We start from the raw sequence: 23,403 nt of genomic DNA on the forward strand, positions 1-23,403 counted from the left end.
GAATGAGTGAATCTAGTTTTGAATTTGGATAGAATAGTAACCTAGTTTCTGAAAGAAAAATCTGTCAGATGGCTTAGAAGAAATTAAACCTTTCAAGTGGGCATGCTTTCTAAATAGATTGAAACCTGCCTCTAATTCTTGATGTTCTTGTATCAGTCTTCACCATACAAAACAAGCTTTTATTAATTATGAAGTACACTGGTCATTGCAATGAAGTACAACAACCAAGTAAAGTTATTTTACACTTGCAGTGTATTGCTTATAGGGGAATTGTGGCTGTCATTTTTATTATTTGGAAAAGATGAAGAGGGGGGTGGAATTATTTAATTACATTGGTGAAATTGAGAAATACTTGCCTACAGGAATTCTGAGCTGTCCAGCTTGATCAGTAGGATCAAATGCCTAAGAGGCTTCAGCAGCATTTTATTACTTGTGATGATACTCTCATTGAGGGAGCCAGGCAAAAAGCTCATCATGTTTTTATTCTATTCTCAGATGCCTATATAGAACAGCTCTTTTTAGGAAATGAAAGTGATAAATTGGCTAGCCACTTCACTTTGACTTGTTTTCTGCCAAAGCATAATGTGCTACATGTAAAAAAGTATGCTACTTCATAAGTTATTTGGGTTCATATTTGTGCAGCAAATTTAAAGATCTTGTACAAAATTGTCATTTTTTAATTTTTTCTTTTCCTCTGTTTAACAAAACATGTGAAGTCCATTAACTGTGAACTCTGTTCACAACCAAGCATGTATCTTTGTGCTGAAGGTATCCTGCGTTGGCTTAGCCTGGTCCTATAGATTCTACTTCAGGGAACACTGAACAGCAGCCAATAGTGTCTTCAGGGTGCTTGCTGCAGCCAGTTGTGGAGGATGCAGGAGCTACTGTTGGAAGTTAATGACAAATAAGCATATGTCGTGGTTTAATTTTTTACTCAGTACTAAGAAAGAACAAGGTCCCATTGCAGGAACTAGATGATCTTTAAGATCCCTTCCAACCCCAAAACATTCCATGACTAGTGGATATTAATTCTTGTATTCAGTGTACTTTCATTGGTTTTTCAAGCTTTCTTTATAGATACACTTTTCTCTCACTTGACTGTCTGGCCTTTTTCTGAAAAGTGCTGTTGAGCAGCTGGCTTAAGATAACTTAGTCAAGTAGATGGTTTGAGTGAATTTGGTCATATATATTTATTAGACTGTAATGAAGATACAGGCCTCTGATTTATCTGGGCAGCCTCCAGTTACACTAGTATTCACCACCTTGACAGAACAAAACAACTGAAAAGAAAAAACCCAGAACAATGAACTGAACAGGTTTTCTCATTGCAGAGACAGGTTGTATATATCCCATCCCTGGGGGAGTAGTTAAATGTAGTATCTGTTACATGTAATTTACAAAGCTTGGATTGTAAAATTTTTATTAAATGTCATTAATTGGATTTTAGTGGATCTTTATTTTGATTTAGAAGTGATCATATTGGTTGCAAAGGCTCATTTATGGCAAAGACATGTATTACTGATTATACATCTTGAAATGAAGTTGTTAATTGCAACAGCACCAGAAAACATACCTTGTTTACAGTTGTTTCGTAAGGATAGATGTTTTGAGTCTCAGAGTCTAAAGAAATGGGAGGTAGGTAATTCCTCCAAATAGAAGAATCCTGACTCTGATTCTGTGAAAGAGCACATCCTTTTTTAATGACTTGCTGAACCTACATCTACATGTCAAATGCATGCAACTTTTCTTTGCATGATTATTTGTATATGGGAGTAAACTGAGGTATTAACCAGCTAAAAGATGTGGTGGAGTAGGTGGAGTGCATTTGCCCACAACAGGTGGGTATTACAAATGGATTTGCCATTGGAAAACAGAGACAGAGATGTTAATGGGATGAGGTATGCTTTGCAAACAGATGTTTCAACCTTCATGTTATTTCTATGGACCACTACAGCAACTTGTGGTTTTGCTTTCCCTGCAATTGCTGTATTACTGTAACTTAATGACTCACTTCTTAATTGGCATTGGGAAGACAGGCAAAGACAAGGAAGGCAACATAAAGGAAGTCCATAGCTGTGGTTAATCACACAGTTATGTGGTAATCTGCTTTTTCATCTCTTAAGCAAGAGTGAACTTCATGTGAATGCTGAGTGTATTTGAGGAAGGTAACGTAACTTTGTTCAAACATCGCTTCTTGGTTTATGCCTGGGGGGCAAGAAACCTGAGCCAGTTAGAGGACTTCCACTTAGTCCAGAAATTCAGTTCCTGTCATTCAAACTACACTTGGAAAAATCGTGAGAGTTTTGTGAAGGATTTAGACTTTTAAAGAAGTTTTTCTAAAAAGTTCTCTGAACTGTGAAAGGGGGAGAGAGAACAAATGAAAGAAAAACATGAATCTTTCATCCCAGGCCTTCTCAAGAAATCAGTGACTGGTTTGTTAACTGAGGGATGAGTCTCAGGGGCAAGCACGGGCAGGAAAGCTGGACTTTTTAACTGGTGTTTAGCCAAGCATGTCTCTTCTTTTTCCTCCTGTATTTCTTACTCCAGAGTAATGCACAGGAAATCCTCTATCTAATCTCATGTTGAATTTCCCTCTGTTACCCCTTTTGAACCTCTGGGAGGGCTGAGATGCTCTCAGCCTTCTGCTCCTGCAGCGAGGAGGGAAACTGGCTAAATGAGCAGAGGAAGAAGTATCTGAAGTTCAGGATTGGTTTGTTGTTTTTTTTTTCCAGCAGACTCTTTGTGACATTTTTAACTCCTTCAAACACCAGTTTCAACAGCCCTCCCTTATATAAATTGTTGACTGGTTGGTTGTTTTCAGAGTACACAAATGTTTCCAGTGGTCTTTTTCCATTTAAGTCATAAAACTGTCTCTTAGATACTCAGTTATCTCTCTCTCATATTGTGACTTGTGCTCTGAGTCATGCGGTACCTACGTTTGATTAACATAAATATGTGATGGGTTTAGATTGCTAAAGAACCAAATACAGTGCACCCCAAAGGAGCTTTTTTATACCTTAATAGTATCTTATTGTTTCCACAGTTCTGAAAGTGTAATTTCTGTAAAGATTCTGACTCTTGAGGGAAATGTGAAGGGAAAGTACATTAAAATAATATTTCTAACCAATTTTACGATTATGTAGTGGATGTCTTCCAATGGTTTTAGTTTGCAGGGGCCAAACACCGTGCTTATGCCTTAGATGTGTTTTAGGCATATAGTTTCATTTTAAGGATACAGAAATATGTTTATGGTATTTATCATACCCACAAAAGATGAGTAATTCTTGTGGTTGTTATATTTTCTGAAGTCTTGTCTCTGTTTGTGTATATTGACTCTGTTGAATGCTTTGCAATGAGACCTCTCATGGTTTGGACATTCCTGGATGGATTGAGGCTCCCTTGGTGGCTTTTGCTGCTCAGAACAGAGCCTTCTGCGCTTGGTGTTTCCCCTTGCTCTGGTGCTGAAGGCTCCTTTCTGGAGATACCTGGGCAAAAATGTTACTAGTTTTCTAAATCGCTTGGTGCTGTTAAAGGAGGAGGAGGCTGGCTTGCTCTTTGTATTTGACTGTGCTGGCTGTTTTGTTTTGAAGGTGTACAAGGGAGAAGAGACCACATTCCACATCTCAGGCCTTCAACTCAACACGGACTATCGGTTTCGCGTCTGCGTCTGCCGCCGGTGCTTGGATACCTCACAGGAACTTAGTGGACCTTTCAGCCCATCCGTTGCCTTTATGCTTCAGCGTAATGAGATCGTGCTTTCAGGAGAAATGGGAAGCATAGATGATCCTAAGATAAAAAGCATGATTCCTACTGATGAACAGTTTGCAGCCCTCATCGTTCTTGGCTTCGCAAGTTTGTCAATCATATTCGCCTGTATATTACAGTACTTCTTTATGAAGTAGGGGATTCAATGGAAGTTTCAGATACGAATTTAACTAATGCTACGCATTATAATCCCACATTTATTCAGATATTCCTTTTTTTTTAATCCTTTTGTTCTACCATACATTTTATGTACTTCCTGTTTTTACAGTTCTAGCTTGAAGAAAGATGAATCAGTGTTTTGGTGCACCTTTTTGAAATTCAAAACTTGGAAGTGGTCAAACTGGAGAAACAAACAAACCAGACACCAAATGCAAGGTTTTTTATTTTTTCCTTCGCAGGTTCAAAATTGTCACCAATTTGCATTTTCAATGTTGTTTTGGGGTTTTTTCACATTGTTCACACAATCTCTTATTTTACCTTACTATTTAGGAAATTTTAATCATGAGTCACTTCTTTGTCTCTTCTTTTTCCTTCTAAACATTAGTCACGAGTGTGTATAGTGGCAAGACTAGAATACAGTGTTAGTCAACAGTACCAAGTTTTCCTTGAACAGTATTAGCCATGTTGCGTATGAGTTATTCACTACTTTTGCCCCATTTTTCTCAAGGTAAAATGTAAGTTATTTTAACTGTGTAGTGCATTTAAATTGAAACAGTATCCTGCAGCTTAAAAACCTTTTTAATTATCTGTTACTTTTACAGTTACAACACTATAAACTGCCTGTATAAGAAATCAAATAACCAAATTGCATATAAATTATGAAGCATTATAGATTTTTTTTTTTACCATTTTGATTCCTAGCAGTAATTTTAAGTAAGAGGGCATTGTGCAATAGTTAGTTATTCCCATGTTCAGCTATTTAAAAGCTGCTTTAACTTGTCTGTTTGTCACTGTATATAACTATTCCTAATCTAATGATAGATATTATTCTGTTACGTTCAGCCTGATTTATATGATTATTGCTGGTGACAGCTTACTGCCTCTACTGAATTAGGTGAGATTTTCACTCAGTGTAAGCAAACTTTACTGTTGGTTGATCTTTTTTTGTTACTATTATTTTTTGGAGGGGTATCCATTTTGTGGAACTTTCTTGGAGGTATCAGAAATTAGGTCTGTCTATTTTAAATACCTTAAATGGGTATCTACACTATTCTTACCACAGGGCTGATTGAAATAATAACTTGGTACATGGCAAAATTCAGATGAGAGTCTTGCAGGAAGAATAATCCCTGCTCTAATGGGAGCATGTGCCCCTCCTGCCTGCCCCTTCCCAGACACATATTTTAATTCACAAGATGCTAGATTTTTAACTCTGGAGTCATTGGATTATTTATATTAAGTCAACATTGTGCAAGTACCTCAGGGACATAAATGAGCTGGAGGTGCAAATAGATTCCAAAAGGGTGCAACAGACACAGTGTATTTCCCTGCCTCTTGTTTTTGTATATTTTTGCTACTTGGTTTTGCTTTTGTCCTAGCTATTTTGTGCTCTTGTCTTCGTTGTCTTAAGATTCAGTGTCCTGTACTAGCATAATATTCCCTTAACCAAAGTAATGGGGAAGAAACAACATTATTTTTGTTTTAGGTTTATTTATACTATATACTGCATACAGTACTTTAAATACCAATTACAGTGCAATCTTTTATTTATTGTAAAAAAAAAAAATAAAAAGTGTACTTATGTACTAATCCCCCTCTCCACCCTCCCCATAGCATGTTATATTTCGTCTGTTTTATACTGTTGTACGTAGGTAAACTTTTTACCTGACAGCATTCCTTGTAGTATTAATCTTCTTACATTTTCTTGTGTTTTTGAAGATGGGAGCATCTAGTACATTAAATGCCAAAAAAAAAGAAAAAAGAAAAAAAAAAGGAAAAAAATAACCATTATCAGTGATTCAAACGTTTACATGTATCCAAAACATAATCATCTCTGGAAAGAAAGTGCTAAGATCAATGAATTATTCTGTGTGCCTCTCTAGATGTAGCAGATATTAGAAATGTTCTGTATTTTGTTATTGACTATAATTAGTTTAATTTAGCCTTGCAAACTAATGGCATTGAGCTAAATATATATATTTTTTTGGTTTTGCCAAAGTCATGGCTTGTCAAATTTATTTACATCTTATTTAAATTTATTTGTGATACAAAACTTTGTGACCTTGCATCTGTATTTTGTGAGCAAAGCATATACAGCTGTTTTCAGTGGAGGGGAAAGAGAGTATTTTTTCAAATAATGAAAAAACTGCTAGTTTGGAAACCCAGAAATTTTAAGAGATTCCCTTTTTTATTTTTGTTCCAGCAGTGCTGCTATGAAGTCCAAGCTTGACACCTTTTAAAAAAAAAAGGAAAAAAAAAACAGGAAAAAACATACCCACCTTGCTTTAGTTGATTTGATCAATTTTGATCTTGTGAGTTTGAAATACAAATTGTGCTAGAAGTGGTGAGCAGAAGCAGTCAGTTACTCTTGAAGCATTTCTGTCACTGCTGGTTTGTTCGGTGTCCCTTTATAATCAATGCTACTGAGAACACCCAGTCCAACCCTGAGATTACCTGAGCAAGTATTCTGTAGGAGCTGGGACAGGCCATAAGTAAGTTTAATTTGGCATTATTTTTATTTTGTATATTCTGCCATAGTGATCTGATTGTCATTCATATACTGACAAAAAAATAAGGCATCACAGATGTTAAACTATTCCTGTTGTGATTGCCGTTACCACTGATGTGCCCTTTGCTGATGCCTTTTCCCACACATCCTTACGCCCTTTGGTCCAGCATTATCAGGCATTGAATCAAACCCAAGTGCTCTCTGCTCTCAAAGAAATGACAAACAACAAAAACAAAGGTAGAATGAAACACTAAATATTTAAAACCCTTAATGGAGGAGAGAGATGGTTTTATATGGTTCTGCCTTTTTCTTTATGAACTTGAAATATTTTCTAATCCTGTTTGTTGGCTACAGTAGCTCAGTAGTCAGTGTCATGATTGAAAAAGTGCCCTAACTGAATGTGTATGAACCTTATCCTTGCACAGTTCTTTAAATTGAAAAAAAAATAAAATGTTTTTACCTCACTATGGGAACATACATTCCAAGCTTTTCAACTTTAAAAAAAATAATCATAAGTTTTCTTGTATTGTAAATTTTAGACTCTTTCATATGCATTATATTAAAACTGCCATATCAATTTTAATGTATAGATTTTTGCAAATACTACACTATGTATGTAAGACTTAACTGTATCTGTAGTGTATATGTAATATATTTATGCCCAATAAATGTTTTAATTCTTTCCGATATTACCAGGACTTTTCTTAATTGAATACAGCCTTTTCAGTGTGTGTGGCCCCTTGCTGCAGGCCAGTGGTGCTGCTGCAGCAAGAGCGAGAGCCCCCCAGTTTAACATGGGATGTTTCTGATTTGTAAGTGGAACAGTTTATGTGTTGTTTGTGAAGTGTTTGCTGGTGCAGTTAAGCTGTTTATGACATCATCTTCTCTTAGACTGTGCTAAACACACTGCAGATTGCTCATCCAGCTCCTGTAAAGCTGAAGCTCAGCCAGGCTGTAACCTGTGCCATGTATCCAAAGGCTGCTCCTGTTTTGACCTCAGTGTCATCCAGGTAAATGCCAAATTCCTTCTCATGTTAGCTGGTTTCTGTAGCCATCTGTCTCTTCATCCATGGGCAATCATGGTCCTCTCCCTGGGGCTGCCTGGCCTGGGGCAGTGAGCTCTGACCACTGCCCTGTGGTTTGCTCCCCTTGGTGAGTGAAAGTTTATAGAAATAATCTTAAAGTCAGGTTTCTGTGGTGTTTTAATCACTTATTTTAAATAGCTTGTATGAAAATGATGGTAAAAATACACCTGGATCAGTTATCTTTGAAATCAAACACTTGAAATACCAAACTTTTCACTTATTTGCTAATTATGTGCAATAAATTCGATTACTCATCATAAAGAACTATTCTAGTATGTATACATTTTTTTTGTCAAACACGGTTTTTAAATAGCTTTTCGTTTTCAAATCACTGCATAAATACAGTGTCTTGTTTGTTTGCATTTTTAATTACTGCAATTTACAACAAGAGTGGGTTTTTCCTAGGGAAATACAGACACTTTTTTCACTTGATTGCTCAGGTGGAGGGGGGGAGGGTGGTGGTGTTATTATTTCTTTATATAAACAGTGTTTGCTGAAACAATCTCTATTTAATAAAATCTTTTACATAATGTCTGTAGAATATTAATCAGCACTTTGGTATCTGAAGAGAATCTTTTCAGTAATCCCTAGTTTACAATATTGCCATGGGTGTCTGCAGCAGTGATGGGTGACAGCTAAAGCCCATTGGAAGTGAAGGAGGATTTAGGTATTTGCTGGTTGAGATCTGAATGTTATCTTGCAAAGTTATAGGCTTGGTGCGGAGGTGCTGGGTCCCTTTTCCACACCGAAACTAGACAGAGGTGGGTAAATAGCACTAAGTTTCCAAAATATTTTGTTTCATGAGGAAACAGCAAATTCTAGCCGGGCTTGGGCAGTGTTATATTTACCAGCATCTCCTGCCTGCTTACACCTGTTCAGACAAAAGTACCTGTTTAGAAAAGTTTTGGAACAGAACAGAGGCTTGTATTTTTAGATACTGTTGAGGCTTTACAAACAACCTTTCAGGTGGCTTGGGAGTTGGATGTGAACTGTGGCACATCCTGCAATTTGAGCAATGAGTGGTCACCGGGTTTCTATAGCAGCAGCAATTCTCTCTTGGTAATCAAAGAGCCTGTTCATAAACTAAATGGGTAGAATTTGTTTTGCTTTTGACTTCAGTCACTGGTGCGAGTTGGGAGCATGTTTGGGTTAGTGGAGGGGAATTGAGCCCCTTTTAAAGGGGGGTATCTCTGTATGAGAAACAAGTGTATCAAAGTAAGATGTGGTATGATCTAAGCCACCCACTGCCCAGGACAAGTAAGAAAGCAAACCGTATTTGGAGGTGGCTTCAATCTGGGCTGTTCACCTCCTGCGGAGCTTTTCCTGCCTGACTCATTCAAGTTGTTGAATTTTTAAGAGATGCTCCAATTGAGCCTACTATAAATAGCACTTGTTTGAAGGGAGGTAGATCTTAACTCTAGCCTTTATGTCAGGGGACCGGGGCATTCCTGCCTGTCCTGTCACTCCTGTTTTGAAGCATAGCAAAGGTGTTTGAAAACACCCCTGAAAATTGAATACTTCCAGAGCTTCAGTGTAGACACCTCCAGGGTGTGCTGTATAGAACAGCATTGCCTGAGTTACTTCTGCCCTGTGGGCCATGGCATCCGTGTTTTCAGCCAGGTGGCAGGCGGCTGAGTTACCCGAGCTCTCCTGTCGTTTGCAGGTTTGCAGCTGGGAATGCTGCTGTTCTTGTCTGAATGGAGGGGTGGTGGCACCTTGTACACAGAGCCTGTAGTGGTGGTGGAAGCTCAGTGATTCAGCACCTGACTTGTTTGTCAACTGAGTAAAGCTGCTATGATGTGTTTGGCATCTGTGGGGAAGAAAGGCTCCTCTTCCCGCTTGGGGAAGTTGGAAGGTCTGTTGGTACTACAAGTTGTGGATGAATGGGAGGAAGTACTCCAGCCTCCATCCATCTCTGACATGATTTGAATCATCACTGTCTTCCATGGACCCAGTGTGGTTTTGGCCTTTTGCTGAAGCTTAAGGTTGCAGATGACACATGGAAGTTAATCTTAAACTGGTAGAAAGTGGTGGGATGAGTCCTGGTGCTCACAGCCCACCCAAATCTCCACACTGACCACTAGGAAGCTGGTGGAGCTGAACTGCTTAGTCTCTGCCAGACCCAAGCCAGCACCTTTCTCCTGCTTGCACGTGTGTTTGTTTGGAATTAAACAAGTTGTACAAAACCAGACTGTTTTTCAAGAAGACTCTAGTTGTAACCTAATCTTTACCTCTTCATGCCAAGCCTAAATGGATGCTTCAAGATCTTGGCAAAGCTTGAGCAATTTATGGTCTAGGGAGATGGGGTGATTTCCACACACACTCCCAGCACCAATGACACATACATGAGCCAGATGGTTCTGTTACACCTGTCTGCACCCGAAGGTATGAGGGAAAAGTTATAAAGAAATTAGTGGGGAAATGTGATGCATCAATTATATTTCCTGTGTAAATCTTTTCCTACCATTATAGAATTATTGCAGAAATCAAAATGTGTTGTGATTTGTTGAAGTGGTGTAGACTTATATCCTCTGTCCTTAACATTAATCTGCCTTGCTGTGAAGACACAAATGTTACCTCTTTTTAGCAGTGAGAGCCACAATTTACTAGAGGAGGAGGATATGGACATTTTGGTTCATTACTTTTATGGCTGAACAGAAAAAGTCAGCTGAGATCCCTTGAAAGAGCTATTTCACCAATATTACTTTTAATAAGTTCTACAGGATTGCATCTGTTTCTGCTCGTGACAATTGCTCTCTCAAAATGTGTGGATTCTTGGCTGAGTGGAATAAAAAAATAAGAGGTTTCACAAGGTGCATTCAAACACAGTGGATTAGGCTGCTATCTGCTGTTATTTAGGTGACTATGCTGTCTTTAGTTTGAGTAGTTTCACTTACCGTGTTAATTGCTGGTATAGATGCTATTGCATGCAATCAAACCTATTTTTAGGTCTACTAGCATGGTTAGTAAATAACTGCTTGGGTCAATGTGCTCAGTGGGTGTCATTTCTTGGTAATTTTATTACTTCATCTCACTTCATCATATGAAAGCTCTTCTCTACAAATAAAATGGAGCAAACAGTAGGGATGCAGCAGTCTTGTAAGGATTAAAAAGTGAATAGAGTTAAGAAATTCCCCTAATCCAGTGTAAATATTGTATTTATTTACTAATAGCTCAAATTCCCTTTCTATCCACAAAATGCTTGCAAGCAGGTCACAGTGTCCTTGGTTCAGGGGGTACTGCTGCACAGCCCACATTCATGTCCCTGGGCAGCACACAGGACGGGATGCTGCTTGCTGCCTGCCTAGCCATTGCTGCAGCATGCCAGGGTTCAGCACAGTGAGAAAAAGCATGTCTCTGCGCTCAGCATGGCCAAATATTCCCTACGATGCTGCTGTGTGGACTTTGTATGGTGTCAGGTGTAGCTCTAATACTGTGATTGCTCTGGATCACAGTGCTTAAGCCGTTACTGCTCCTGTCTTTGCCTTCTCTCTATTATGGGGAGTAGGCATCTCTTCTGCACAGTATAGCTCAATGTCATGTTCTTGTTTAAAGTGTGATGTGATTGACTGCAGCCTGTTCTGCGGGAAGGGACATTTGATGTAGGTCTCACCACAGCCTGTGGCAATGGCACTCCTTTAGCTACATGGCAGCCTCCAAATTACACCATGATGTGGGAAATCAGGCACAGGCCCATAGTGAAGACTGAAGAGAATGCAGGTAAATCCAAACCTCTTGTGGTTTTTGACACTATAGCAAAAGTAGCTGGTCTGAGGTGACTCTGAGGCAGTGGCTCCGTGAGTGGAACCAGTTAGCCTTGCAGGTTAGCTTTTTTTGAGGAAGAAGCCACTGTAGTGACCTGAGTATATCTGAAATGGTTTTGTTTCCCTAGATATCAATATTAGACCAGAGATGCTCAGGAAACACCCAAGGCAGCCACTTATCCCAGGGATAAGCCTCACACCGCCACATCTCCACTGGAGCCTGGGAACCAGCCAAGGCACAAGCTAACAATAGTTCAGTGGGTTCAAAACTAGATGTTCAGTCAATACTAGCTCAGAAGTTCACACCTTTTTGCAGCCCCTAACACAGTACAATGACTTCTACAGAGATCAATCACATTGTCACCACTTGGTAAAAATACCAAGGTGCTATTGACTGGACGGAACACACACCCACATGTGATCATGGATATTGGCTTCACATTTGGTGAGAATCTGTAGGATGAGGTTTTGCTGTCTTTTGTAGTATTGGCTTGTTGAAGCTATTTAAATCCCTGCACTTTGGAGCTCATCCTGCTGCAGGCTCATTGCAGGACAGGCTTGTGGTGTTAGATTCCCTGCCTGCCAGCCCTAATCAAGGATGATTCACAGCACTGGGTGGTTGGTGGAAGGAGGCTGTGCAGGGAAGAAAATTGTAAAAAAAGGCTTGGAAATCACCATGCTTTTTCTACCTCATGGACAGCATTGCAATCATGTGAAAATCAATCAGAACATGAGAGAAAGGGAAAGGGAGTACAACTCTTTCCTTTTGATCCAGCAGCTTTCAAAATGGGGTCAAATGCTGGAAGAGTATCTCCTGTACCCTCAGAGCAGACTCTGATGTTGATCCTGGAGTACCTTATTTCTGAGAGCAATTGTACCTTATGGACTTGCACACGTCACCAAACCTTTTGTTTCTCTCCCAGGAAGGGAAGCAAAGCACAGGTAGAGAGTGACAAAGTGCCTTCATTGCCAAGTAATTTATCTCCCAGTACAGCTAAAGGAGCACCCTGCAGGCTTTGAAAATTATGTATTTGTGCACAGAACAAAAGTGGTCGGCTGGAAATCAGACAGCACACACTTGAGGATTGGGTGCCCTCCTAATGAGGGGCAGTCCTGGGGTCTAGGCAGCAATCTCACCACTGTCTGTTTGGACCCAACCCCATGTGTGAAGGACATAGGTACTTGTCCATGAATGCCCGAAAACACTGGGAAGATGAAAGAGAAGGAATTGTTCACATCCAGTCAGGTGGTTTCATAAAAACACAGAAGGGTTTGGGTTGGAAGGGACCTTAAGGCTCATCCAGTTCTGACCCCCCCAGCCATGGGCAGGGACACCTTCCACTAGACCAGGTTGCTCAAAGCCCCATCCAGCCTGGCTTTGAACACTGCGAGGGACGGGGCAGCCACAGCTTCTCTGGGCAACCTGTGCCAGCCCCTCACCACCCTCAAGGTGAAGAACTTCTTCCTTATAGCTAATCTAAATCTCCCCTCCTTCAATTTAAAGCCATTTCTCCTTGTCCTATCCCTAAAAAAAAAACCAAAACCTCTTCATATTTCTTGTAAGCCTCATTTATGCACTGGAAGCTGTTCTGAGGTCTCCCCAGAGCCTTCTCTTCTCCAGTCTGAAGTAGAGAGGTTTTGGGTTGGGTTCTTTTTACCCTTGGTAAGTATTTTTTGTTTGTCCAAGGAACAGGGTTAATGAGTGGCTGTGAATTTTGTGCTTACTTGAAAATAACATGCACTAGTCTGTAACTGAGACTGAAAAGGGCAGACCCATACAAGTGCTGGGCTTGGAAGAGAGCAGAGGCCTTTCTGCTGGGAAGAGCCCTGAGAAAAACTGTTACATGCCCACCAAGTATACTAATTGCATCCATTAGTACTAATGCACTATATCGTGTGCTGAAATAACAACTGTACTGAAGCTCAACACCAAGCAGAAGTGCAGAAGCCTGCAGTTAAACCTCCAATAATACAAGATGGATTAAACATTTCTTTTTCTTAATCCTCTTTTGCTGTACTTGCATAATCACAATTTAGATGTAAAAGACAACTCATGATCTAACGTTCCTTTTTTTTTATTCTAAACAGCAGCAGCAGGGGCATCTGGAAAGTGAAACTGTGATTTCCTGATCTGACAGAGCTGGCAAAGCTGTACCCCATCATCTATCAAACTGCTTTGGGCAAAAGTTTGGCCAAGGACATGGGACATGAAACCAAACCCCTGGAGGTTTTACCTGTCCCTCACCAGGAGTCATGCATGAGAGTGACAAGCCACTGGCAAGCACATCTGTGTAAGGGGTTTATTTTGCTCCTGTGAAGCTCCTGGTCTTTGTGCACAGCTGGGAGGAGTCTACTGCAGTACCTCAGATGGGAATGCATGCATGGGCAGAGATGGCTGGAGTGAGGGGATGTACCACTGCCCTATGTGGATGATGGACCTGCCTAAAGAACAGAGAGACTTCATGTTAATGCCCTACAAGCTTCCAGCTCTATCAAGTGCTGCCTGCATTACAGCTAGGCAGCGTATACGCCAGCTAGATGTGCATGACAGCAAATAGTGTAAAACAGTGTAAATCATGACAGACATTCTCAAGACATGCCAACTCCTGCAGCTGCATCTGCACCACCTGGGTATGTCCATCTGGATCACCTGGAGGATTCTCCAGGAAGCTCCTGTATGTGTGCCAGCCCAGGGACTGGTATAAGAGTTCAAGTGCAGGTACAAATCCCACTGTGGGTGCAGGTGTTGTCTCAGCCATTAGTACGTATTGTCCGGTTATTATTGACAAGAGGAATGCAGGCTGAATCATAGAATCACAGAATGGTTTGGGTTGGAAGGGACCTTAAGGCTCATCCTGTTCCAAGCCCCTCTGCCAAGGGCAGGGACACCTTCCACTAAAGCAGGTTGCTCGAAGCCCCATCCAGCCTGGCCTTGAACACTGTCAGGGATAGAGCAGCCACAGCTTCTCTGGGCAAGCTGAGCTTTGGAAGCATAGCCTGTGTTTCATATGTTCAGGCTCCCTTTGGCTGTGCTCTCCACAGGCTGCAGTGTCAGTCAGGGGTTACTTATTTCCCACATAATGCTAATCTTGGGCTACTTGTGCTGAGCACTCTGGCAGCACAGCTTAGAAACAGAAATAATGCTTGTAGCTGCTTTCACTAGCACATAGCCCAAAGAGTGACGCCCGGAGGGAGGTGAATATGTCCGTACCCCATTGCTCTAAGGCAGCATAGTTTGAGCAAGGGGTTTAAATGCCAAGTGCTTTAATTTAATTTTAGTAAAATTGGGCCAACATTTTTCATTAAAAATTGTGAGAGTAACTTTCAGCTGGGGACTGAGGAGGGCGGTTCAGGGTGTGCAGAAGGAACAGCACAGGCATCACTGCAATGTGAGGAGTTAGGTAGGTTTGGTGCCAATTTTTGATTTTTACTTCTCAAGATGGAATTTGCCTCCTGAAGGCCACGGCGTTTTTGCACATGATACAGACTGTATGGAAGCCCATCAGGAAACACTGACCGAAGGTCTCAGAGGAACTGCAAACAGCCCCGTAAGGGAACACACTAATCAATACAAGCAAGTGTTCCCCACAGAGCAGAACCAGCTGCCTTCAAATCTGCAAAGGGAGCATCAGCATCAGCAGCCACCCTCCGTCCTGCTTCCCTACACCTTGCCCTTGCCCATCAGCAGATGAAGAGGGAGCTGCTGCACCACCCTGGCTACAGCAGAGCCATGACAGAGAGGAGGCTCTCCTGGGTGTTTTGGTATATAATGCCAGGTGTTTTAAATAAGGCTTATGCAAATGTCCTTTGACACAAACTTATATAACTACTGAGTATCTGTCAACTCAAAGTTTGACATGTAAGTGCTGTTTTTCCAGTATATTTTATTTTTGGAAAGAAATACAATAGGGCATGATTTTCTGCTTGTGCATGTCTCCATCAAAGGTACTTTTATAAAATGAATGAAGCTTTCTGGTAAAGTGCCTTTGACCTATTTCATCACTGATGTAACAGGTTGCCAAGAAATAAAATGCAGCCAAATTGTTCCTATTTATTTGTGAAGCTGTGATACAAGGTGTAGTTAGGAAAGCTTCTAAAACTTGAACTGTTTAATGAACCTCCAGTTAGTTTCTATATGGGCTGCTCACGTATGAGTCAGTGAGAACACTACAAAGTTTTGACTTACAAAGCCCTATACATTATATTTTCTTTTTTTCAGCTAGAACTGGCTAAGTTGGTTCCTGCAGGGAAAAGTTTCCAGAACTGCAGCCTATGGTTCAATAGCCTGAAGGAAATCGTGCTGCAGAGCTGCCCAGTCTGCCACATTTAATGAATAGCCCAGTGCCTGCATGGGCTCTTGTCTTCTCTGCATGTAAAACATCTCAAAAACCATATCTAGACCCAAAACAAGGTGAGGGAGGCACCCATGCTCTTTCAGATAGGGAGAAGGTGCCAGGAACATGAAATGCTGCAGAAAAGCCCTGGAAAAGAGAGGAGAAATGCCTTGTCTCTGTTAGAAGGTATTTTCCAGGATTCACTACACTGTGGACCCTGAGGAGGTGCAGTAGGTGAGATGGATGGTAAAATCAGTGCCAGCATTGCTTTTGCCAACATAGGTTGTTTGCCACTATGCTCTCTGCCTGCAGCATCTCCTTTGCCTTTGCAAGCCCTAGTAGAGACGAGGCAGGAGGAACCTTGCCTTGTGTTACTACCTGGGACAAACCCATGATATCTATCTTGTACTGACATCAGGTAGCAGCTCTTTGGTAAAAATGCTATTGAAATCTTGACTGTACTTTCTTTCCCTAGTAAGTTATTTCTCACAACTTGAGCAATAAACCTTGAAGCAAGCAATGTGGATTCATCCATCAGTTCTGGTGGGGAGGTATATATCTTTCTGGAGGCATCTGACAATAGTTGATTTTATGATGCAAAAGTGAAGGCTGTCCAGGAGATATCTTTTTTCTTGTTTTCCACATAAAAGCATACATAGGTACCTGTTGGAGGAAGTAGACCCTATTCACCAGCTGGAGTCAATGCATGCCAGTGTGACTCCACTGGCTTTAGCATTTCTATGTGGAAAAGTTTTAGTGCTGAGAAAAACAAAACTAATGGATGGTATAGAGACAGCTACAGCATGTGTTAAATGCTTGAATGTTTTCTGCTAGATCTGCAGTATTTTCCTGCTTATGCAAGAATCATGAAGGTGGCTGTTCTTCTTTAATGTGTGTTTTGTTAGATTTGGCTGAATGTTCAATGACTTGCAGAAATAAGTCTGTTTCCTAAGTGAGAAGGAAAAAGTCCTGTCCTCCCTCCAAATAAACAGCCAGTCCCTTTCTTTCTGACTTCTGTGACCCCAGATTAAATGCTTTAAATTCTATTTTATACACGAAGTTGTGCCAATTTCACGGTGTTGGTATAGTTAAAATTCAGTCTCTCGTGATGAAGTGTTAGGTTGAATGAAGTTATTAGTACGGGTACAGTTTATACGCAGAAATTAAATGTGTGTACACAGGGATTTCATGCACATTAATGTTACAGCTTTTCTGGGAGAAAAAAAAAAGGACACAAAGAAGTACCCAAAAAAACCCTATCACCCCCACCTGAAAAGCCCATAGCCTTATCATGTTATGCAGGTTTGGGGAAAAAAATGGTAACCCAATAATGCAGCTTCTCTGCTAGGTAAAAGCCTGTGTGGGACCACTCTGGTCACACAGAATCTCTTCCTATAGCTGAGACATAGGTTTTACTTGCAGAGAACAGAGCAAGCCTGTAAATTCTTGTAGGCTGTGTGTGACACTGGTACCCATTCTGTGCCCCATCTGAACGCTGTGGATGCCTGCCCTGCCTGCTGCCAGTCCTGCAGCACCCAGCACTGTGCCCAGCTCCCACATCGTGAAGAGAGGTGTGTGTCAGTGCTGAGTGAACCTGACGGCAACTTGCTTCTCCAGCCCACATGAAATCACACACCAGATCCTCTGCTACCAACAACCAGGTAGGCCTGTAAAGGGTCCCATCACTTTATTTTATTCTGTTCACATTTAATACCACAGGCACAGCTGAGATTTGAAACATGTGACACGAGGTGTTGTGACTGGTTCATTTACAGAGACATGTTACAAGTGAGTTCACATCTTCAAATCTTTTCAAGATTCCAAAATTTCTTGTTTCCCTGAGTTGCATGACATCTGCCATCAGATCTGGTCAGTGAGTGAGAGAACAACATCGGTAACAAGACGGATGTGATTAGAGATTACATGGTCCTATAGCACTGCTGCTCAATTGTCCCTTAATTTATAGGTTTGCATACATCAAACCTATGCTTTCTGTGAGTGCTGGAGTGGGGAGCAAGACAGGCTCAGGCACCACACTGAGGAGCCGCAATCAGCCCCCTGGCCCTAGCAAAGCACTGGATGACATAAAAGACACAGTATTTACAGAAGAGGCCAAGTTCTCTTTTGAGTTATACCTGAGCAGCACCATCAGCTACAGGTGTAACAGGTGGAAAATGGCCATCAGTGTTAATAGGAGTTTGAAGGCAATAAGACTTTTGTTAACAGACAGTTCATTATGGAGCATCAGTTGTGGACCAGCTGGGTAATAAATACTGGAACAAAGTAAATAGAAAGCTGCTCCGAAATTGCATGCTCCGAAACTCTATTAACTGATCCACAAAATCTACGTGTTGGTGTGAAAATAGATGCAATATAAGACATACTTATTAACATAAAGGATGGAAAGTTTTCTGGTTTGCCTTTTAATGGCATACTTCAGTTATAAAGATCAATTGAATTTAAGATTTTAATGAAGGAAGTATGAGAACATGTCTGCCTGTGTCTCCCAATGCAGATTTTTCCATTACTTTGTCAGGTCACATTGGTTAAAAAAATGTTCTCAATTTAATACTACAGCAAACTAGTACAGGTACACACAGGGCTTTATGGAGAAACATGGTACTGGTGACGGGCTCATATGTTTCAAACAGCAAGAAGTCGGGGTTTACAGGCAGGAGACCTGTCCTCAACAAACCTCAGGGGTATGGTATTGCACAGGACAGGGACAAGTAACTAGAGGATCATTACAAATATCAAAACAACTAAAAGCTTCCAAGTTCAAACACATCAAGTCATTCACAGACAAGCTGAACAGAATGTGTACAGATGATTTAACTAGTAAAATATAACAAAAACAAAACTAAAGAACTTTGGTGGGAGACTGCATTCCATATTTTTATAGCATCACTGCAGTCCTCAAGTAAGCATTGCCCACTGTCCTTGTCCCTCTGACACATACTTAAAACAGATATTTCAGTACAGTCAGGTTCTAAGCCACTTCTGTGAGGGCATATGACATGAAGGTTGTTTATTTTTATCCATTTTATTTCTTCTTTTTTTCAGAAATCATTTTCCTCATTTAGAGAAAATATTTATTTAAAAATCATAACTTTGAAAAGTGTATCAAATTCTGTGTTCACTCTTCCAAAAAGGCCATTCAGTTTTCCCTTTGCAGCATCTGGTTATATGCTAGCAAAATTTTTAGCAAAAGTAAACTTAACTCTGGAAAAATTGATCTCAAATTAGCTGCTACTGAAATCACAGAGACTATCAGGTGGACTGGGCTATATTCCCCTGTTCAGGGTGGTAAACCTACCTCTCTTGCTAAAGTCAGTGTTAAAAAATCATATGGGAAAAAGTAGCAGAAAAATAATACTTGTGTGTTGCCAAATTCCATAATCATGTGTCTTCTTTTATGGTCTCAAAATTGAGGGTTTTGTTGTTTTGTTGTTGTGTTAGGGGTTTTTTAATCTATAACTGCCAACATTACATCTTTCAGCAAATCCGGATGGTGACAGAAGTACAGCTTTAATGTTTCAGTTCATATTTCTTTCTCTTTCGTTATGGCTTTCTCGGAAACGTGGGTAAGTGATGCTCCAGTGCTGGAAATCAGGTGTCATGTGATAACACTTGGTTCTGTCCAAACACGCAAACTTTCTTGCTTTGTGCTGGAGAGTCTTTTCTTTGGAAGGGGTTTGAGTCCAAACAAGCGGCAGGCAGCAACCCGGTACTTCTTTGACATGATATTGTAGAGGATGGGGTTGATGGCTGCGCTAAGGTAGAAGAGGACAAAGGACACCAAATTGCAGTACTGGCTGATCACTGCTATCTCCAAGGATCCAGCTTCAAAGGATTTGGAAAATAAATATCGTCCTACGTGAAAAGGCAACCAGCAGAGTATGAAGGCAAATACCACCACAACTAAAATAAAAACAGCAGAAGAAATTGTGTTAAGAATGAGTGTTAAAATACGGGTGATTAAAATTCAGTTTTAAAATTATATTTCTTTAAGAAATTAATCACAAGGTTGAAGATACATCCTGTAAGTTTTCAGGTTTGTGTCTCTCAATACAATTTCTGAGGTATAAATTAACAACACTTGAAACACGTTGATCAAATCTAAACAGACTGCCTGTATATTACACAACTAATACAATGTAGCATACTTCCAACCTATAAAACTTAGGTTTTCATAAATAATGAAAGAATCAAAATGGTGACAAAAACAGTATAATGATCTATCATGTGCAGCGTTTAACAAAAGAAAATCATGTATGATGTGATGGACTCAACTCTGTGGTTTATAACAAAGAATGTAATCTCTGGAAAGCAAAATTATTTAAGGCAAAGGCCCCAAAATAAAACAAACCACCAGAATGTGGACTTCTTGCATACCAAGGTAAGAACAGAAAAGTGGTGCACCCCTGCAGTTTGTCCATTTTTTAGATCATGAGTTACTCCAATAAGAATAAAATTAAATATATATTTCATAGTTATATAGTATATATGTAATATTATACTATCACTATGATTGCATTTATATGTAAAAATTATGTATGTAGAATAATAGGAATGTGTGAGCTTTGAACACTTGCCCATTTGAATTTCCACCCTAGAGAAAGGGAAATATTTTCTGTTTATTTCCTGTGTGTTATTGATCTTTCTTACCTTTCTTATTTTTCACAATGCTTAAGTTTATCTGTTAATACACCAGAGAAAGAAAACCCAGAAAATTTGAGCAAGGTGTTTTTGACATTCTTAAGCCATTTTCACCCATTAACTCCCCATGTTAGCAATCCTGCTTTCTCATGTCAAGTCCCAGCAGATAACAAAAGAGCTAAGAGGAATTGTTATAGGCATCTTTCCCCAACAACTTCCTGAACAAGCATTCCCAAGTTTAAATGGATACTTATGCAGGACTTATGGTGGACTATAACGCACAGGGCTGAGGTTCAGAGTATGGTTTTCAGCTCTGCATCTTCTTGAGCTAACCACTTCAGTTTTTTCCTCAGTATCTTCACCTACAGAATTCAGATAATGCTTCCCTTGCTCACAAGTGGAGCTTAATCCATGTAATGAATATTATTACCATGGTGGTCATTATGAACAGACTTTTAAGCATAGTCAATATTTTCATATGTAGGCATGTATATTCCTAGTCAGGCTTTTAACAGTTTGATCTTCACGCATGCAGAATCACCTTGATTTCAATAGGAAATGAGTATGATAACTCCTTTGCAACTGTATGTCTAGATGTTTAATTAAGGACCTAGAAGCATAACCTTTCTCTACAATTTAGAAGAGGTGCTGATGCTAATCCCATTTACTTGATGTTCCATGCAGAACATCAACACCGGTGAGAGCAGACTGTATTGAGTATCTGCTCATTCTGAGCCCTTACTAATTTCTTTCCATCAGACTGTTATCATTTAGAGAATATTGGCTCCCTGTCAGAGGATGGTCTTGCCACTGCCTTGCTTGGTTTTCAGACCTTGTAAAAAGGAAAAATAAAGAAAAAGGTGTCTGAAATGCTGTAATGCTTGTGGCAATGCTTCAGGGCAGGAATAAACAGTTATTATTTCAAAATTCTTTATAGTTAAGTATGCAGAAATATAAATATGGTGGTAATATATGCTAGCAATTTACTTATTCTAAGTAGACATTCATAATCCTGAAACTCTAGAAGTGGAAATGATTAATTACTTCCAAGGTCACACCAGACTGAAGTAATTCTATTGATCATAAAATGTAGCTGAAAGGGCACAAAGAATGCTGTGGGGTTTATTATTCTTCCTGCTATTGCATAATAATAAAGTAGGACATGAACAAAAAATCAGTTAAGCTCCCATTTAATATTTAAAGGTACTTAGGACACTGCCACCTCTTCATCTAGCTTAGTAGCCCATCACTTCAGCACAGCTGAAATGAGCACAGCAGAGCTGTTGCCCATAAAACCTTCTTCACATAAACGTCTCATTGCTGCTGAAATCCATGGGATGACTTGCACTGCAGAGGACTTTTGCTTCAATAAAGGTACTCAGCAGCAGCAGGATTCTGCAGTTTTTAGGCACTAAACTGCAGAACAACTTTTTGGTTTTGTACATTGAACTCTGCAATGTGCACTGACATAGTATGTTACAATTTGTGTTTCCATATACCAGTAATAATTGCTTAAACCATTCAGCAGTGTCAACATACAAAGTTAGGAATGACAGTGACTGTCATCTTGATCCTGTCTTCTTGAAGCCAGTGAGAATTTACAGGATCACAGACCTCAAAGAAGATGCTGTGCTCCCTGTTCAGCACATCCTGGTGTTTTGCTAATATAAAAAGGCAGATTAATTTTACAAGCACAGCCATGTAAGCGTATGATATAACCCCAATTTGCTAAAACCTCAGCACACTTTTCAGGTGAAACTAAGTACACATCATATCCTGCTTGCTTGGTCTGCAGTTCACCTTCGTGGCTTGAGAAAAGTTTCCTTTTGTTTAAAAATGAAATATACTATCTTTCTGTAAATAACATTGGTACTCACAACTAAAGAGGAAAAATGTTAAAGAATCTCCAGGGCACTAGCAAATTATAACCATAATATTTGTCCTTGCCAGTGATTGTTATTAACGTTTAACTGCTTGAGAGTCTTCAGCTCAAACCAGTTAGAAACAAATGTAGGGAGAGAGGAGAGTTATTCTACAATACCTTGAGGTGTAGCACTTTGTACGGAGCATTTTCAATACTTTTCTTTGGAAACAACTATAGAGAGCTACCGAGTGTTCTCAGTTTTTCTCTCTCTCACACACACAACACACACACCCAGAGATACAAGCACATGCATCCTTTGGAAAAACAGTGCAAGAAGGGTCGTACCTAACATTTTCACAGTTTGCTTGTTGTTCTTATCCCTGATGACAGTGTTTGGACCAATGTTCTTTCTCTTTCTCCTCCAGAGCTTCCTCCCAATGAGGCTGTACAGCACAGTCAGGCAAAACACAGGCAGGAAAAAGAAGATGCTGGAGGTCCAGACCATGATTGTGAGGAGCCCTGAGCGGATGGCATACTCTGTGGCTCGGCACTCGTTGGTGCTCAGGGGGTTTGTGCCATTCTCGTGCTCGACCCCCACCAAGATGAAGATGGGTCCAGCACTAATGAAGGAGATGGCCCAGAGGAAAAGGATGACCAGCTTGACCTTCCCCTTGGTGATGATCACTTTAGCTCGAAGGGGAAAGCAGATGGCAACATACCGCTCCACGCTAAGGGCAGTAATGTTGAGGATGGTGGAGTAGGTGCAGCTCTCGCTGATGAACTGGAAAAGCTTGCAGAGGAGATCTCCGAAATTCCAGGGCCGATACTGCCAGAGGCGAAAGAGGTCCAGGGGCATGCAGAGGAAGATGAGCAGGTCGGAGAAGGCCATGCTGGACAGGTAGAAGTTGGTGGTGGTCCTCATGTCCCGGAACCGTGACACCACCAGCATGGTCATGAGGTTGCCAATGATCCCGATGACGAACAGGAGGATGCAGGCGACCGTGATGCCTGTGAGCACGGGTGCGGGAAACAGGTGCAGCGGGGGCTCGCCTCCTGTCCGGTTCTCCGCGTCGCGGCTGGCTGCGCTCCCCTCCCGCATCCTGCTGCCGCGGGCTGTGCATCACCGCCCGCCGCGCCCGCGGAGCCCCCCGCGCCCCCGCAGCCCCAGCCCGGCCTCCGCGCTGCTGCGCGTCCTCCGCCGCGCTGTTTGGGCAGGTGCGGAGGGCGGGGAGGGACTGGCTGCCCCGCTCCGCCTCTCTCCGGG

The 23,403-nt window shown here is 40.8% G+C and overlaps 2 protein-coding genes across 3 annotated transcripts in view; one reads left to right on the forward strand and one right to left on the reverse strand.

Moving 5' to 3' along the window:
- FNDC3B (fibronectin type III domain containing 3B) overlaps positions 1-7,117 on the forward strand; it is a 204,490-nt gene extending 197,373 nt beyond the window's left edge. Inside the window, exon 26 of the mRNA XM_034063887.1 lies at positions 3,591-7,117. Within this exon, the coding sequence (XP_033919778.1) occupies positions 3,591-3,902 (312 nt within the window). The 3' untranslated portion in view covers positions 3,903-7,117. The remainder of the gene's footprint in view (positions 1-3,590) is intronic.
- A 12,115-nt stretch (positions 7,118-19,232) lies between these two features.
- Positions 19,233-23,238, reverse strand: GHSR (growth hormone secretagogue receptor). Of its 2 annotated transcripts, none has more exons than XM_031047121.2 (2): positions 22,485-23,238; positions 19,233-19,489 (listed from the first exon to the last, which is right to left on the reverse strand). In XM_031047121.2, the coding sequence occupies exons 1-2, from the start codon at positions 23,236-23,238 to the stop codon at positions 19,233-19,235; spliced, it is 1,011 nt and encodes a 336-aa protein (XP_030902981.1). The 2 variants fall into 2 exon arrangements, with proteins under 2 accessions (XP_030902981.1, XP_005147010.1); XM_005146953.2 differs by having other exon boundaries at positions 19,233-19,537.
- Between the last annotated feature and the right edge of the window lie 165 nt (positions 23,239-23,403).

This window comes from Melopsittacus undulatus, chromosome 6, assembly GCF_012275295.1.
Source record: "Melopsittacus undulatus isolate bMelUnd1 chromosome 6, bMelUnd1.mat.Z, whole genome shotgun sequence".
Classification (NCBI taxonomy): Eukaryota; Metazoa; Chordata; class Aves; order Psittaciformes; family Psittaculidae; genus Melopsittacus; species Melopsittacus undulatus.